This window comes from Dermacentor albipictus, chromosome 1, assembly GCF_038994185.2.
Source record: "Dermacentor albipictus isolate Rhodes 1998 colony chromosome 1, USDA_Dalb.pri_finalv2, whole genome shotgun sequence".
Taxonomy (NCBI): Eukaryota; Metazoa; Arthropoda; class Arachnida; order Ixodida; family Ixodidae; genus Dermacentor; species Dermacentor albipictus.
Genome location: NC_091821.1, coordinates 95853628 through 95869046, shown reverse-complemented (window position 1 = coordinate 95869046; position 15419 = coordinate 95853628). Strand labels below are relative to the sequence as shown.

The 15419-nt window shown below is 47.1% G+C and overlaps 1 protein-coding gene across 2 annotated transcripts in view; it reads left to right on the top strand.

The window, feature by feature from the left end:
* Positions 1-15419, top strand: part of LOC135902637 (centrosome-associated protein 350-like) — a 262164-nt gene that overhangs the window by 138266 nt on the left and 108479 nt on the right. For both annotated transcript variants that reach the window (XM_065432834.1, XM_065432833.1), the window contains one exon: positions 8803-8953. In XM_065432834.1, coding sequence (XP_065288906.1) covers positions 8803-8953 — 151 coding nt within the window. The remainder of the gene's footprint in view (positions 1-8802; positions 8954-15419) is intronic.

Below are 15419 nucleotides of genomic sequence, written 5' to 3'. Positions count from 1 at the left end.
TGCCTTGCAGTTATTGAAAATAACTGAAACTGTGTGTAGTTGTTCTGGTGGTAACAACACAGGTGAAAAGTGAATTTCTTTTTTTTCTTTTTTTTTTTTGCCAGTGGTAAGATTGAACCTCATTAAAAACAGTGGCAGTTCAGTTTTCTGCAAAGTCGAAAATGAAGAACGAGGGATGCTTGCCGCTCTGGCATTGTTTTACTTCACGAATGGTCGCAGCTTGTGTCTTCTGCCGTACATACTACTAGTCGTGTGGAACCCACTTGGAGATCCACTTAGCTATTTCTTTCACAAACGAAGTTGGCTGCGATGTTTTCTTTACAGTGTCTCCATATTCCCACTCTGCAATGTGACCTCAGCCCTCTGTAGGGCCCCCAATGTTTTTGTTGTTATTCCATCGCTCATACAACACAGTTGAGTCACCTAGATAGCATTTCACTGTTGTTGAGGTGTAGACATGCAGTTCTTTCATGTCCTTGATGGTATAGGCATCACCCATCAAACTATTTAGTGCAAATACAGAGCTCCGTGTTGGCACAATACACACAAAGGCACACTTCTTGTTGGGGAACAAGTGGGACTCACTTTGGACGAAGCAAATAGAACTTCACCACCATTAAAATGTCCGGATTAGCCACCTTGAACACACAGTATGCCTCTCGTATTGAGCGAGTCATAAATATTCTGGACACGTGCTGCTTTTCACTTCAACAACAACACACATAATGTCTTTCTTGTTTGGGCTCTGTTCGTGAGCACCTGTACTCATCTTACTCATCTTTTGTGTAGTAGTCCATAGTAGTCTGCAGATCTCAAGGGCTTAAACGAGATCGCTGTAGTGGAGCTAGGGCTGTCTACATGCTGTGCTTCTCACGTCAGCTTCATGCCTGTACTTTGATAAACTTGGCCTGACAGTGACAAGAACTTTATTAGAGTGTCCTGAGATTGCGGGGAACCGAAGGCTCCGCAGTTAAGTTGTTGCCTCATGACGAACTGGATTTTTCGTGGACCAAGATCGCTGGCAACAGCCTCAACAATTGTAGGCACTCTTGATAAGACGTAGACACTTTGTAGGCTTTCCTCAAGTTTCCTAACCATTCAGGGCAGTCATCACAGTTGTTCCTTGAGGGTTCTTTTGCTATTGGTTCTCCCAAAAAGAGTGCTAACTCCTAATTGAATGTTGACTGCAACAGCGTTTTCGATTTCGCTCTGCTTTCTTTTTGCATAACCTTTTCCTTGTCTTTGAGGAATACAATTGGGTGACCTCACGGGTGAAATGTCAGTGAACTTCATGTACCTGTTCAGTTCATTGACTGCCTCTTCCTCAGGAATAAAAGCTTTGCCGGTATCGCCAGATTTCATGAAGGCTAAGACCAAATCCTTGTGCCGCTTGAAACAGTGTTGACAGACCTGATCTCCATCTCTGAGTGGATGTGCACCTTGATGCGATTCCTTCCACAACATAGAGGCACCATTACCTTCAACACTTCGGAAATTTCACTGGAACGGAATTTTCTTGTGCACCATAAGGTAGTTTGCACAAAAAACTTGGTCGTGGTTGTAAGGCCTAGCCATAGCTGCCTTCCAAGTGCAGGACGGTCACAGAACCAAAATCAAGGGTGCTTTTGAAGCCTAAGTGCTCTGTCCTGTCCTGGCAACATCATCGGTTTGTTTATACAGTCAGCTCTCATTACAACGGACCCTGATAATCTGACAAAAAATGCCCGTTTTATTCGAAGTCCGTTTTACGCCTCACTTCCGAAACTTTCGTCACGATGTCTAACAACTTTATTGCAAAGAGTGAGTGACAAATGTCAAAAGTAAAAAAAATCAAGCAGTCACAGTTTCGCTCAAAAGGTGAAGCATCGATTGCAATAGCAAATTAAGCAAGATAAGCATGGCAGCAGCAGCGAGCGAATTGACCTTCGTGCTGTCTCTCACTTCAACGCGAACTAAACGTTGGAAGCACAGCGCATACGAAGCTACCAGCACTGGCCGCACTTTGTCCACATCGCAGATCGCTTTCAAGATACAGCGGCTGCACCGTAAGCAGCAGCCGCCGGAGTATCGCTCCCCCCCTCTCTCCTTCGCCTCTGCTCCATGCCTCAGGCGCGCAAGAAGACGGCACGCTTCCGCGCCGCCTTCCTGCCTCGCCCACGCGATATTGAGCCGGGATAGTCTGCTGACCATCGCAGTTTAGTTAGCAGCCCCTGTCTACATGGCAAAAGCCCATTTTATATGCCGATTTTAACAAAAGTTGCCGCTAATTTCGTTCGCTGTAGTCGATAGTCTGTTGTAGCGCGGTCCATTAAAAGCGAACTTCGTTGCATTAATAAAATAGGTAGAGCAAACTAAGGTTGAAATATAGTCCATTATATCCGAAAGGCTGTTGTATGTAGGTCTGTAGTAATGAGCATAGACTGTATACAATAGCTGAAGCACTGCGCTCCACTCTCGCTCACTCCTTGTCACTGTAACTGAAGCGGCTGTAACCGGTAACCTTAACTGTGGTGGCTAAAAGGGGGCAGTGTGATGGGCGGGAGCCGACGGGTGTGCAGAGGAGTGATGAAAGTTGTAGATAGCGCTACTTGCAGCTGGTGTGCAGATTTCGTGGCTTTTGAAGGGGGCGGCACACGGCAGCAAGCACGTGTGTGGCATTTACATTGCGTTGCGTTTGAATCTTTAATATAATATGCAGTGCAAGCATCATGAAGTGTTTGCAACTCAGCGATGAATTATTAAGAACGGTGGCACTTCTTCGGAGAGCAGAGAATGGAAAGATGCATCATTTGCAACACCGGAACGCGCAGCAAATGTTTAGCCACGCAATTTAAAAAAGGAGGAAGATAACATTTGAAGGCCACTCTGGACGAGTTGGTTTTTACTAAATGGCTTGATGTTAGTGCAAGCAAACATGAACCATGAACACAAACAACCTGAAATGCTGCCTCTTATATTTTTTTCATTTGTTCGTCTGCCGCAAATATAGTCATTGGTCACAAAGAAAATTGTACATGCAAACAGACAAGAACAACGCTGGGGCTGCGCGCAATGAACCGAGGGATGACATTACCACGTCGTTCAGTTCATTCTCCATGTCCGCATGCGCCAGCAACATGCGCTTTAAGATGCTTTAGCTTTGTAAAAAAAAAAGTTACGTACATATGTGGGTACTTTGGTGAACCTCAACATGCGCTAAATATTTTCCATCACTGCTTTTGTTGTAGAGCTAGGTCCACAAGACGAGAGGAAACACTTTATTACATAGTACAGTAATCCACATGCGCACATCAGACCGAGCTTAGCAGTTGGCTCCACTTCGCTCTTCTTGACGTCAAATGTTTCTGGTGCTCCCGTTGAAGAGCCTTGTCCTTGTTCAACGATTTTGGGAAGAAGTGCAGCCTAGTTAACACCACAAACTAGATAATTTTTGCAGCGAACACTTTGCCATGGAGCTCGCACCCGACTTGGCGGAGTTTAATGTTAAACTGCTCAAGAACTGTATAAAATCATGCACACTGAAAGCATAAAGCTTCTCTGTTGAAAAAAAAAAAAAAGGTGAATGCCTTCTCTAGCACTTTAATGAGCTCCAGGGTACAGCAGGCCTCCCATGTTAAATTTTTGAGTGAACATGCTGTCTGCATTGCAATCAGCTACTTCTCTGGTGACTGCAAGGTCACAAGCACAACGTTGGCAAGAAATTTTGCCACCAAACTAGGCTATACAAAACATGTTCCCGCTTTCGACGCAGTGAGTGCATGCTGTATTATGTAATACATAACACAGGAACAGCACAATATCACGCACTGCGCATCTCAAAATATTGACAGTGGCACATGTGCGACGCTTCCCAGCTTCCAAGTGAATGCGATTGACGTGCAAAGAAGCGTGGTCTCCACGCGTACTCTTGCCCGGCAGACCTCGCTGGCACTACACTGGCAAGGGCCACAGGGCGGCTTGTCCTTGCACACCAGCACGCTTCAGCGCTTCCAGCAGCACCGGGAAATTTCATCACTAATCACGCCTCTCCCTCGCACGGCGCAGATACACCGCCCGTCACACTGCCCCCTTCTAGCCGCCATACCTGAACCATGCCTGAAACCAAGCAGAGTGCAGGCATCCGAGTTGGCGCTATGACACGGCTAAATGCCCCCCGCCTTCAGTGCGTCTGACGCCACGTCGCATGCCAAATTGTACCGTGTGTTTTCTACTTTTGTTGCGCATGATATGTCCAGTCCGCCACTACAGCACGGCAAAACTCCTCGAATCCGGCTGCCTTTCCGTCGCGTCGGACTCTGTATTGGACGCCAAATTATACCATGTGTCTCCTAGTTTTGTCGCACGCCGAGCATCTCATTCGGTGCTACAGCACACCGAAATATCCAGGATCCAGGTACCATTCTGGCACGTCGTACACCATGCTGAACACCGAATCATATATGTGTTGAGCACGCCAATGGACGCACCACTGGTAGCGGCTTTGCTAAGGAAGTGTACTCGGGAATGAGGCAGCCGTCCCCTGTAGATGTCTGCCTCGCTATTTGTGCATCTGTTTGATTCACATTTTGTGGAGTGAAATAAGCAATACCTGTTACGTGTATGGTGGCCGAAGCTTCAAGGCATGTCGAAAAACAGTTATTGTGTGATGGGGTGCTTAAATATCTACAAAAACTCACCGGCGACATGGTTCTACACATTCCCCGCAAGGCTTCATGTGCAGTAGCAACAGCAGCAATGGATCACTGCTGTTCGGGGATAAACTTCTTGTTCCAATGCTTTCTTTCTGTCATCTCGGTGTTTGTTGCGCTTGATGATGTTTACACAGATAAGCGACAGTTAATCATGACATACCCATGTTCTAATTCGGTTTGTCCGCCGTACAGCATGTGGGTTATAGGCATTTGGCTTATGTCCGGAATGCTGCCTGCCACTTCTACCATTTGCCGCTTCTTTGCAATTGCTGGGGTGCATGACTGTACGAGCCTGTTGCGGTGTGTGTGCTAAAGCAGCTGCTGCATGTAAGCACTGATTTTGGTGGTTTTATGAGGGCCATTAAATCATTGCTCCTCCTGTCTCACAGTTCATGTTTGGAGATCTATTTTCCACGCAGCTTTGCAAATGTTGAATTGTTGTTGATTTTTTAAGTCTGAGGTTTTCTCTTTGCATTGCTTGTATCGCGCTGTGTTTTATCAGAATGATTACTGGCAAGTGCTTTTTTAACGGCATGATTCTTATCACCTGAGGACATCTTCAATATTGTGGTTACTTGGAGAATGATTTAGTAAAGAGCTAATTCAGGCCAAGGATTGCTGTCAGCTGCTGCATATCATATAATATTTCTGTTCAATTTTCGCTGAAAAAATGCATCGTGTTTATGAAGTCATTAAAGCTTGCTGCTGTCCAAGCAGACTTCCCACGCAGAGTGCTTTGCTTGGTTCACAGCCGAGTGCCTTTTTCGTGTGCATCTTGTAGTCATATTAATTTTTTGTTAATACCTTCTTAAGCGTATGCATGCATTGTTTGTGCTGCAAAGGATTAAACCCGCCCTTGCCGCCAGTGCTGCTTGTCCTTTAAATATATGGTGTGGCTTCTCTCTTCAGTAACATTCGTAAAAAAAATACTCAAAAGCTGGTTTACAAGCAGGTCACCAAGAGGATTTTAAATTGAGAAAACACTAGTGGGAAGGGCATTTCATTAACATCCGTGCTTGTGTTCACCTGTGCTTTTCGTTACTTTATTGACGATGATATGCATTTTCATTACCAATTTCATAATTGCTCTTCATTAGGTGATTTTCACGGCTGCTATTCGGCGATGTTACGAATATTCAGCAGTATAAAGATCACTCTTATGTGTGCCAGCATCATGCTGTGCAGAGTCGTTTAACATATAAGTGTGTACCAATGATGTGGGCTTATTATTGGGGTACAAAAACAGTAATGCGGCAAGAGTAGAATAAAAAAAAAAGTTGGTTTCACCCGAAAAGCAAAGCATCTATTGCGATAGCAAATTAGTAGACAGCTATACGAAGGAAGGATAGTAGTTTTAGCGGCTGTATGAACTTGGAAACATTCGCTTGTTAACTGAATTAACAAGGATGGTGTCAGCATGCACAAGCAAACATGAAGACATCACACTCGATGAGCCAGACACTCGCACCAGTAGCGTGAAAAGTGATCTTCGTACAGTCTATTGCTTCAACACAAGAGTGGCGAGAAAACAGTGCACACAAAGGTATGAGCAGTCTGCAGATTCCTTTCAAGATATGGCGCATGCTACCGTGCCAAGTACGCACTTGTTGGCAGAGTCAAGCTGCCCCTCCCCTCGTTGCCCCTCCCCTCGCTGCCCCCCCCCTCCACACACACTGCCTCCCCGCTTTCCTCCATATATAGCGCATGCAATTGAGCCACGATCATCGGTTCCCTTTGCGCCCGGTCGTGAAATGTGCAGTTCCTGCTGGAGCACAATGCCGCCTGCCCCTTCAATCCCTCCTCAGCCTTTTGCGTGACGGAAGATGGGGCATTTGCTCTCCGCTTTCTTCTTTCACATGCACCAGATTGAACCGCGATCACCGGCTCACACTCGCATGTTTTCACTCACACATACAGCATACGGCGTGCGGCAACGATTTTATCGCCCTTGGACTTTATACAGAACCTCATGGCGACGGTGACGCCTACGGCAGAATCTGCCTGGAGTGTCCACATAATTGCTATTGCAATAAAAAAAAATTATAGATTGCATTAGTCAACAAGGCAAAACTGCTACTTAACACAAGCTCCACTTTGTATCTGGGCTTTGTTACACTTGTCTGCGGGACACACCTGGCATGTATGCGGACTGGGTTGTCCCAAAGCTCGGTAACATTGCGTACAGGTCCGCTCTCATAGAGGCCTGCGCCTTTCCTGCAGCTGTCGCCGCAGAACTAGCAGGCTGGCACCTGAACAATGGAGAAATCACAGCCAGAAACTTCAGCCATCTTTGCTGCAAATGGTTGTCGTCTGCTACTGCTCCCGAGTGTGCTTTCGAAAGCACCCGCTTGGTGGCCATCAGTGGCGCCTCTATAGGCTGCGCACCACATATACTGTATGTCCTACTTTTGTTGCACGTTGTGGGGATGTGTGACTCTCACGCGTCCCCTGATATCTTGTTTTCCCGCATAGCTCCCGTCTCCTGCAGTGCGGCTTCGCCGCGTGGCCTGGTGCCCGCGGCGGTCGGAGTGGTTGAAGCGCAGTGAGAGAGGTGGCGCGAGTGTTGCGCTGCTAGCGCCGCCTCACGGCGGGGTTACTTGGGTGCGGGAAAGACAAGGCGCTTGCACTTTGGGTTGGTAACGGCAAGCAGCGCGGATTTGCTGCGCGTGCGCCGATCCATGCTTCTGCGAGACCGTCTCGCGGGGCCTCCTTTGAACGCGCCACCGTTCGCGTGACCGTACACGCGAACGACCGGGTGTTGGGATCCAGCATGGGGCGAACATATTCGCTCGTTATCCGGTCGCGGTGAGTCGGACTTCTAGATTTGATGCGCGCCCATCGGCATGTTTTGTGGATAGCAACTCGGCTGGCAGGCATTGATCTATGAAAGGTGCAATAAATGCCCTTGTGATTGTGTGCACTACTGTGTTGTCGTTCTATTGTCCCAAGAGCGCGGGAGGAGAACCCCCACGTCAGGCGTACAATCTACCGTTGTAGCGTGGTAAAAACTCCTTGGATCTGGCTGCCCTTCTGGTGCTTCAGATGCTGTATCAGATGCTGAATTGTACTGTGTGTCTCCTACTTTTGTCGCATGCCAGGCATCCGATCTGCTGCTACAGCATGACAAAACCCCGCCGATCCAGATGCTGTTCTGGGGCATGAGACGCTGTAACGGACACTGAATCGTATCGCATGCCACCTACTTCTGTTGCACTCCTAGCGTCTGATCCAGCGCTACAGCATGGCAGAATGCCTCAGAACCAGCTGCCATTTCGCCGCATTGTATGCCTTATCAGATGCAAAGTCATAGCGTGTGTCTCCTACTTCATGGTAGCACCTTCGGGGTGCAATCATTGTGCGAGGAAAAAAAAATTTTTAGCTTTTTTATTGGAAATGGGGGGAGTGTACGCATTATGAAAGGGCATTCATTATGCAAATTACGGTGCATAGCAGTGTAACTTCTGTTGCATTTTCAATAATATGATTGACTCCTGGCTTTTGAAAAGCAACTTGTAAAAATATCTGGTGTCATGAAATTACCTGAATTCCACTAAGCCAAGGATAACTATGAGGGCTGGCAAAAGCAATTATAGATATATATATATATATATATGTGCTCTGCTGTTTGGTACATGACTTTATGTATTTAAAAAAACTATTATCATGCATCCTGCGACTTAGCAAAATATTTAAAGAAATAATAAAAATCCACCGTCTGCAGAAGAAAGCCTGTATATCAGGCCTTTAACACAACCCGTAAATTTTGACATGTCATTTCATTTTGCTGTTGCTCAAGGGAAAAATAATTTTTCATGGCTTGGGTAATTACTGTGTTGTGGCTTGTTCAAGGCTTGAGTGTAGGTTTGCGCACATAGTTTGACAGCACATTTCTTTTGTCCCACTTCACCAAGATTGCTGAGGATGTCGTGCCGTTTGCACATGTGTATGGAATATTTCTTGGGCAGAACTTTGGAGGTTTGTGCTGATATATAATGATACCTAGTTATTATAACTGTTGTATTTTGCCTTTTGTGAATATTCATTTATGCTGTAATTACAATGTAAGAAAAGCTAGTGTAATTAACATGAAGTTGTCTGCCTTTTTATGCAGAGAGCTTACAAGAAAGGGTGCAAACATCTGGAGGCACATCAGCCGAGGACCTGTCTTTACTTGAGAAGGGCACTGCTCAACACAGCAGCATTTCCGCAAGTTACACGTGTGGTACAAAGTCGCTTTCGAAATCTGAAGCTGCCACTGAAAAGTAAGAATGTGATGAAACATTTTTTTCATGCAATTGAAGCTCATTGTTGCCGTCACCATAGTCCAAATTTTGTCCAAAAGTTGTTTCCTGTGCTTATTTATCATGTAGATCCAGAGGTGCAGGTTATGCAGAAGTGCAGCGGATTGGGCGAGTTGGTGTTGCATGGTAACAATAAAAATTCAAACAGCGCATAAACGACGGGACCAGAATGAGGAGAAGACAAACACGGCGCTGGACTTACAGTTGTAAGTCCAGCGCCGTGTTTGTCTTCTCCTCATTCTGGTCCCGTCGTTTGTGCGCTGTTTGAATTTTTATTGTTACCGTGCAGGTTATACCGATTGTATCAATACAAATGTCCCTCCTGTTGTCAACAATTGAAACTGCCATTCAGTTTAACACCTCGCGAGATGGTGTTAATCAGTGCATTATCTATGATGGAATAGGAATAATTCTGGGGGTGGTAGGGATTGTATACATAGTGTAGGGGTTGAAGGACGTACTTCGGATGAAAACAAACTTGGGAGGGTTTATTTTACATTATATACAGAGAGGTGAGAGTCAAGTAACAGTCGTACAGTCATTACGGGCCGGCAGCAACTCGAACGCTGCGGCCCGCGGCAAGAAGTTCGAGAGAGGTCAATCAGGGAATACTCTGGTCTCTCTGGAATGCTTCTTTTAAACCCTTCGAGGACTGGAAGTCACGTCATGTTCGGCCAATGGGAGAGTCCGCTCAGATGACGCCATTTTCGGCCAATGGTTGGCGCCCGTGTCACAGTGTCACACCCGGCGGCTCTCTGCGGTCTTGCCTTGCAGACTTGCAATGCGCTTCTTCAAAGGAGGAGAAGGGGGACGCTTGGGCCTTCCCGGTACATCAGAGCCGTCCGGCTGTCACGGCGCATTACCGCCGTCAGGCTGTCCCGGCACAATACCGCCGTCTTGGTTTGGGACCCACTTTACTTTCAGCAGTGCCGGGCTATCCCCTCGCTTTCTGGAAGAGTCAAGCAGTGAATAGCTACCGGCGGCGTACGAACTTGTTTGCACGTGAATCTTCAACTTGTTTGCTCGAGCACTCCTCTGGAATGTGCTTTCCTCATTTCTGCGCTTCTCAATTAGTTGTGCTGCGATTCGATCTGCCTCCTTCCGTCCACACAGGACACGCGCTAATGCAACTACGAACGCTTCTCCGTGCAAATCATGCACTCACTGAGAACTACGCGGTTAACCTTAGAAAATTAAAAAACGCTTATAAAAAAAAAGGTCAACTAAAACACACGCGCGTTACCATAGGCCTCTCAACGATAACCTTGTCCTTCAGGTTACTCACTCACACACCAAAAAAGAGCCTATATACTCATTAACTAACACTCGCGAGACTACATGTTTACATAAACCTCATCTTTCAAATCTTGAGCTTCTCAAACGAAAATACAAACAAAGCTCAAACCTTACACATTGAAAGAAATCCCAGTCTCAATTCGCGAAAACTTCCCGATGCTCAAAATAAAAAACAACACTTCATTTCTACGGAAGCGCTCTTGGCCTCCCTTTTTCCGATTGCATACGACTGACTCATACGTTCAGTCGTACCCGAGGTGGCTGCGGTTTCAAAGCTATTTTGGCTGCCGAGGAACAACAAAAGGGCTGACTCACTATCAGCTCCCACAAGACATTACGGTCTCCTGCCAATTTGCGTCCTGGCGCACCGCTTTCCTCACAAACTCGATTGACCGCGTCGCTACTCCCCACCTGGTCTCGTCCTGCCACCTTGCGCTTCTTCGTACTGCACGCTGAGCTTTGAAAAGAACTACGGAACGATGAGGAGTTTAACTGCCCCGTGCCCTTTGTCCGCCTCCGTGCAGAACATGCTTCGCGGTCCCCCTTTGACCGGTGGCTCGAATGTTTTGGATGCGTCAACATCGTCCGTGACGACCGCACCTTTTTCCTGACGCCCTGCCCTTTTGGGTTTCTCACCATCTTTGGCGGCACTACATCATTTACCGTCTTTCGGTCTTTACCGCGCTTCTTTTTACGGCGCTTTCTCTTTGCACTCGCTTTCATGTCGCCTTCTCGTGCCTTATGCTTGCCGGTACACATTTCGTCGGCCCGGATCGGTCTCTTACCCGCACAGTCTGAGTGATTCTCACTTAAATCAACACTCTCTCTGCCTCGACTGGCGGACAGCTCAACCGACTCTGGAACAATGCAGCAGGTTTTACTCGAGTTAGACAACTCGCACTCTTGCGAACTGCCCTCTACTACATTGCCCAGCTCACGCTGTGCATCGGCACACAGCCCGTCGGTATCGATTGCTGTCTCACGCGCACAGTCCGAATGATTAACAACGGAATCATCCCTATCTAGGCTGTCTAGACTGGCGGAGAGCTGCACCAATCCCTGAACAATGCAGTTGTATTCTCTTGAGCTACGCAGCTTGCACTTCACTTCTGCACGTAGATCTGGCTCTACATGGGTGCTCGCCTCTGTCGGCTCAGCAGTACCCTTTTCTTCGCTAGCAACCTCGCTAACCTTACAAGCGACGCACACGCGTGGTAACTGTGCCAATTTGTTCGCAGCTGGCCTAGCTGTCTCTACAGTCATCTGTTGGCACAGCACCTCGTCGCTCTCCTTGCGGCCTTTAACGGCCTCTGTTGCTACTAAGGCATCGTTAGCGGCTAGCCTTTTCCCTTCACTTATGAATCTGCAGCCAATCTCACAGGCACTACTCTTCTCGTCGGCTTTTGGCGAAAATCCGCTCGATGCTGCCTCATTCTTTCGCTCTGTACTACCTACAGAATTCTCAGACAGCCGTTGTCTCTGTGCCATTAACTGATCACAATACTGTATCTCTTTGATCAGTGCTGCCTTCTCTCTCTCATACTTTTGCTCACGCTCACGCTTACGTTCCTGATACTCACGTTCGTGTTCATTCTCACGTTCGTGACGCTCACAGCTAAGAGTAAGTTCTTGAAGCTCACGCTTCCGTTCATTCTCGCGTTCTTCACGCTTACGCTCACTCTTACATTCACGACGCTCTCGCTCACGTTCACGACGCTCACGCTCCCGTGGTTCCTGTATCGCCTCCCAAGGAAGCTCAATGCTTTTGCCATCATTGCCACTATCATTAATCGCCTTTATGATAGCTGGCGTTTTCATCCGTTCGTCCACCTCAACTCCCAAATTGTCGCACACCAACAACTAGTCTAACCTCGTCAACGTTCTAAGATCCATGGCAGCTGCCCCGACAGGTGGTTAGAACTGTTTTCCTTAATTTGTGCAAACACACAATGCAACAAACTCCCGATTCCCAGAACTATCAAAATGAACACAGAACATTTGAGTCTGACGAATCAAAAGGAAAAAAACCACGCGCTCACTTACGGTTGCAGCACCCTGCCATCCAGTTCATTTGTCCGCTATTCCCGGTTCCTCCAGACTCCCTGGGTCGAAGGCTCACTCTTCTTCGCTACTCCCAGTTTCTTCGGACCTCTTTCGACGAAGGCTCTGTCTTCTTCGCTCTTCCCGGTTCCTTAGGATCTCTCTCGACGAAGGTTGATCCGTAGCGCTGCCACCAGCTGTTGCATTCGGAGGCGATCTCACCGCTGCCAACCAGTTGTAGGGGTTGAAGGACGGACTTCGGGATGAAAACAAACTTGGAGGATTTATTTTACATTATATACAGAGAGGTGAGAGTCAAGTAACAGTCATACAGTCATTACGGGCCGGCAACAACTCGGACGCTGCGGCCCGCGGCAAGAAGTTCGAGAGAGGTCAATCAGGGAGTGCTCTGGTCTCTCTGGAATGCTTCTTTTAAACCCTTCAAGGACTGGAAGTTGCGTCATGTTTGGCCAATGGGAGAGTCCTCTCAGATGACGCCATTTTCGGCCAATGGTTGGCGCCCGTGTCGCGGTGTCACACCCGGCGGCTCTCTGCGGTCTTGCCTTGCAGACTTGCAATGCGCTTCTTCAAAGGAGGAGAAGGGGGACGCTTGGGCCTTCCCGGTACATCACAGCCGTTCGGCTGTCACGGCGCATTACCGCCGTCAGGCCGTCCCGGCACAATACTGCCGTCTTGGTTTGGGACCCACTTTACTTTCAACAGTGCCCTGCTATCCCCTCGCATTCTGGAAGAGTCAAGCAGTGAATAGCTACTGGCGGCGTACGAACTTGTTTGCACGTGAATTTGTGGCCTTCACCTTGTTTGCTCGAGCGCTCCTCTGGAATGTGCTTTCCGCGTTTCTGTGCTTCTCAATTAGTTGTGCTGCGATTCGATGTGGTCCGGGGAAACTCGAAGTAGGCACAGGAAACAGCTCCATATCTAACAATAGTAAGAAACCAGGTAGTTTATCTTTCACGAGGGGCACTGCTTGGGGAGGCTTGACTGAGATACTTTGGGCATGACTCAGAGTAAAGAAAACATCAAGGTGTCTAAAGTCACTACGAAGTCCTCCTGGTATGCAATATGTCATAGCCCACGTATAGCTTTAGGACACAGCACTTGAAACCCTTGGGTAACTATTTTACCACTCTGGCCATATTTCCAATTGGCAGCTAGTACAAAGATGACTCTCTGCTAAACTAAAATCTCGGAGGTCCAGGCCCACTGAGTTTGTGTGATCAGAATAAATTGATACCTTTGTAAGTGCAATGCTATTTACTGCCCAGGTGCAGCTTTTGTGCTGTTGTGACATGGCAGTTCAAACATGATTGTGATCTTTTAGAATGATACCAAAGCAATGCACTGACAGGAGCAGCCCTTTACCTTGTTTGCTCAGTGGCCAGTTCTAAAGGACGTAGCAGGAGTGTGCTCGTTCATGTTGTGCAAGAAAAGTGTCGTCACTTTTATGTCTGGTGTTAAGAGTGCATGCACACTCACTGCCTTTCTCCAAGGTTTGGTAGTTTGTTCACAAACCCATGGCGACCTGCCAATCGAGGTAGGGAGTTAGAGCATGGCAGGTAGTGAGTAGAGCATGATTAGGTACTAATAGGAACCCCCCTTCTCCTCTTCCTCTCCATGTGCATCCACTGTCTGCGCAGATATCTGCAGCTGGGTAGTCAACGCACTATTCGCATGACACTTTCGTTCCCACTGTGTAAATCTGCAGCTAGTTATGTGAGAGTTTGCTTGAAGACATTGGCTCAAACCTAAAATAAAAAAGACCGATGTGCATTTACTAACGGCATTGGGAATGGGAGGCCGCCATACGGGGTGTTGCAAAGATGGCGGCTGTGAACAATGTTGGTACTGTCCCATACACTCACATTCGTTGGCGAGGCAGTTTGACGGATTTCAGAGTATTGTGCGGCTGCTGAAAAAATATCTGACTTAATTCGGCAACAAATGGTAACTTTAGTTGCTGATGCCCGATGAAACTGCCAATTAGGCCTAATAACCTGTGTGATGGCTGTTCAAGCAGCGTTCAGATTGGGTGGCAAGAGTTCGGGTCCGCGGGCATATGTACAAAGTTAATCAGTGCACATTAACTTGCATATGAACAGAAAGCTTAGAACTTCATGAATATGTGTGTGAACAAGTGGATTTGATACAACCTGCATGCCCACCAGTTGCTTATTGACCCGATCTTGGCACATGCTTTTACGCTTTCCGAAATACAGGCTGCTTTTGTCACCATTCCTGCTGTCTCTGTTGCATTACTGTATCGATTGGTCTTGCCAACTGATGAACCTTGTACCAGCTGTGGATAAAAAGACTGCATGTGTTAAGGTGCTGACCACTCCAGGTGTTTCACCAAATATACCGAACATTAAAAAAATCAAAGAAGTAAAACCTCAATAATTCAGATTTCATGAGACCGAAAAAGATGTCTATATTAACCGAATGTTGAATTATTGAGGTTGTCAAAAAAAAAAAAAAATTCTTACTGTGTCAACATGCTTTTTAGGAAATGAATAAGGAAATCCCGCTTGTTTTGCTTAAAAGCAGTGCGAAAGCTGCAACTCTCATCTTGTGACTGATTAGCAGTCTCAGTGGCAAAGGCCTCACAACTTCCTTCGCAGCGTGGCCGTGGCGCGCATTTTCATCCAAGACATGCATTTGACTACCGTGCGCACATCTCGACTATTTTTTCGCCGGCGCGCTGATCACCAACAGATCGTCCACCTATCACGACGTAGCTGGCACTCTGTCTTCAAAATATTGATTTTTTTGTTGTAATTTTTTGTTCTCTAAAACTCGTGTCCCCCCTTAAGACCTTGTTCCGTTTTTTTCAACATAACCTGGGAAACAGGAAAAATGCCGAATGAGTGGGAAAAAGCCATTATAATCCTTTTCAAGAGAGCTGGAAAGCATCCTACAACAGCAACCAGCTACCGACCTATAGCATTTGCAAGCTGCCTTGCCAAGTCTTATGAAGCCATTATAAACATCAGATTGACATACGTCCTTGAAACTGAGGACCTGCTCGATAATCATCAGTGTGGGTACAAGAAAGGTTGCTCTACAACAGACC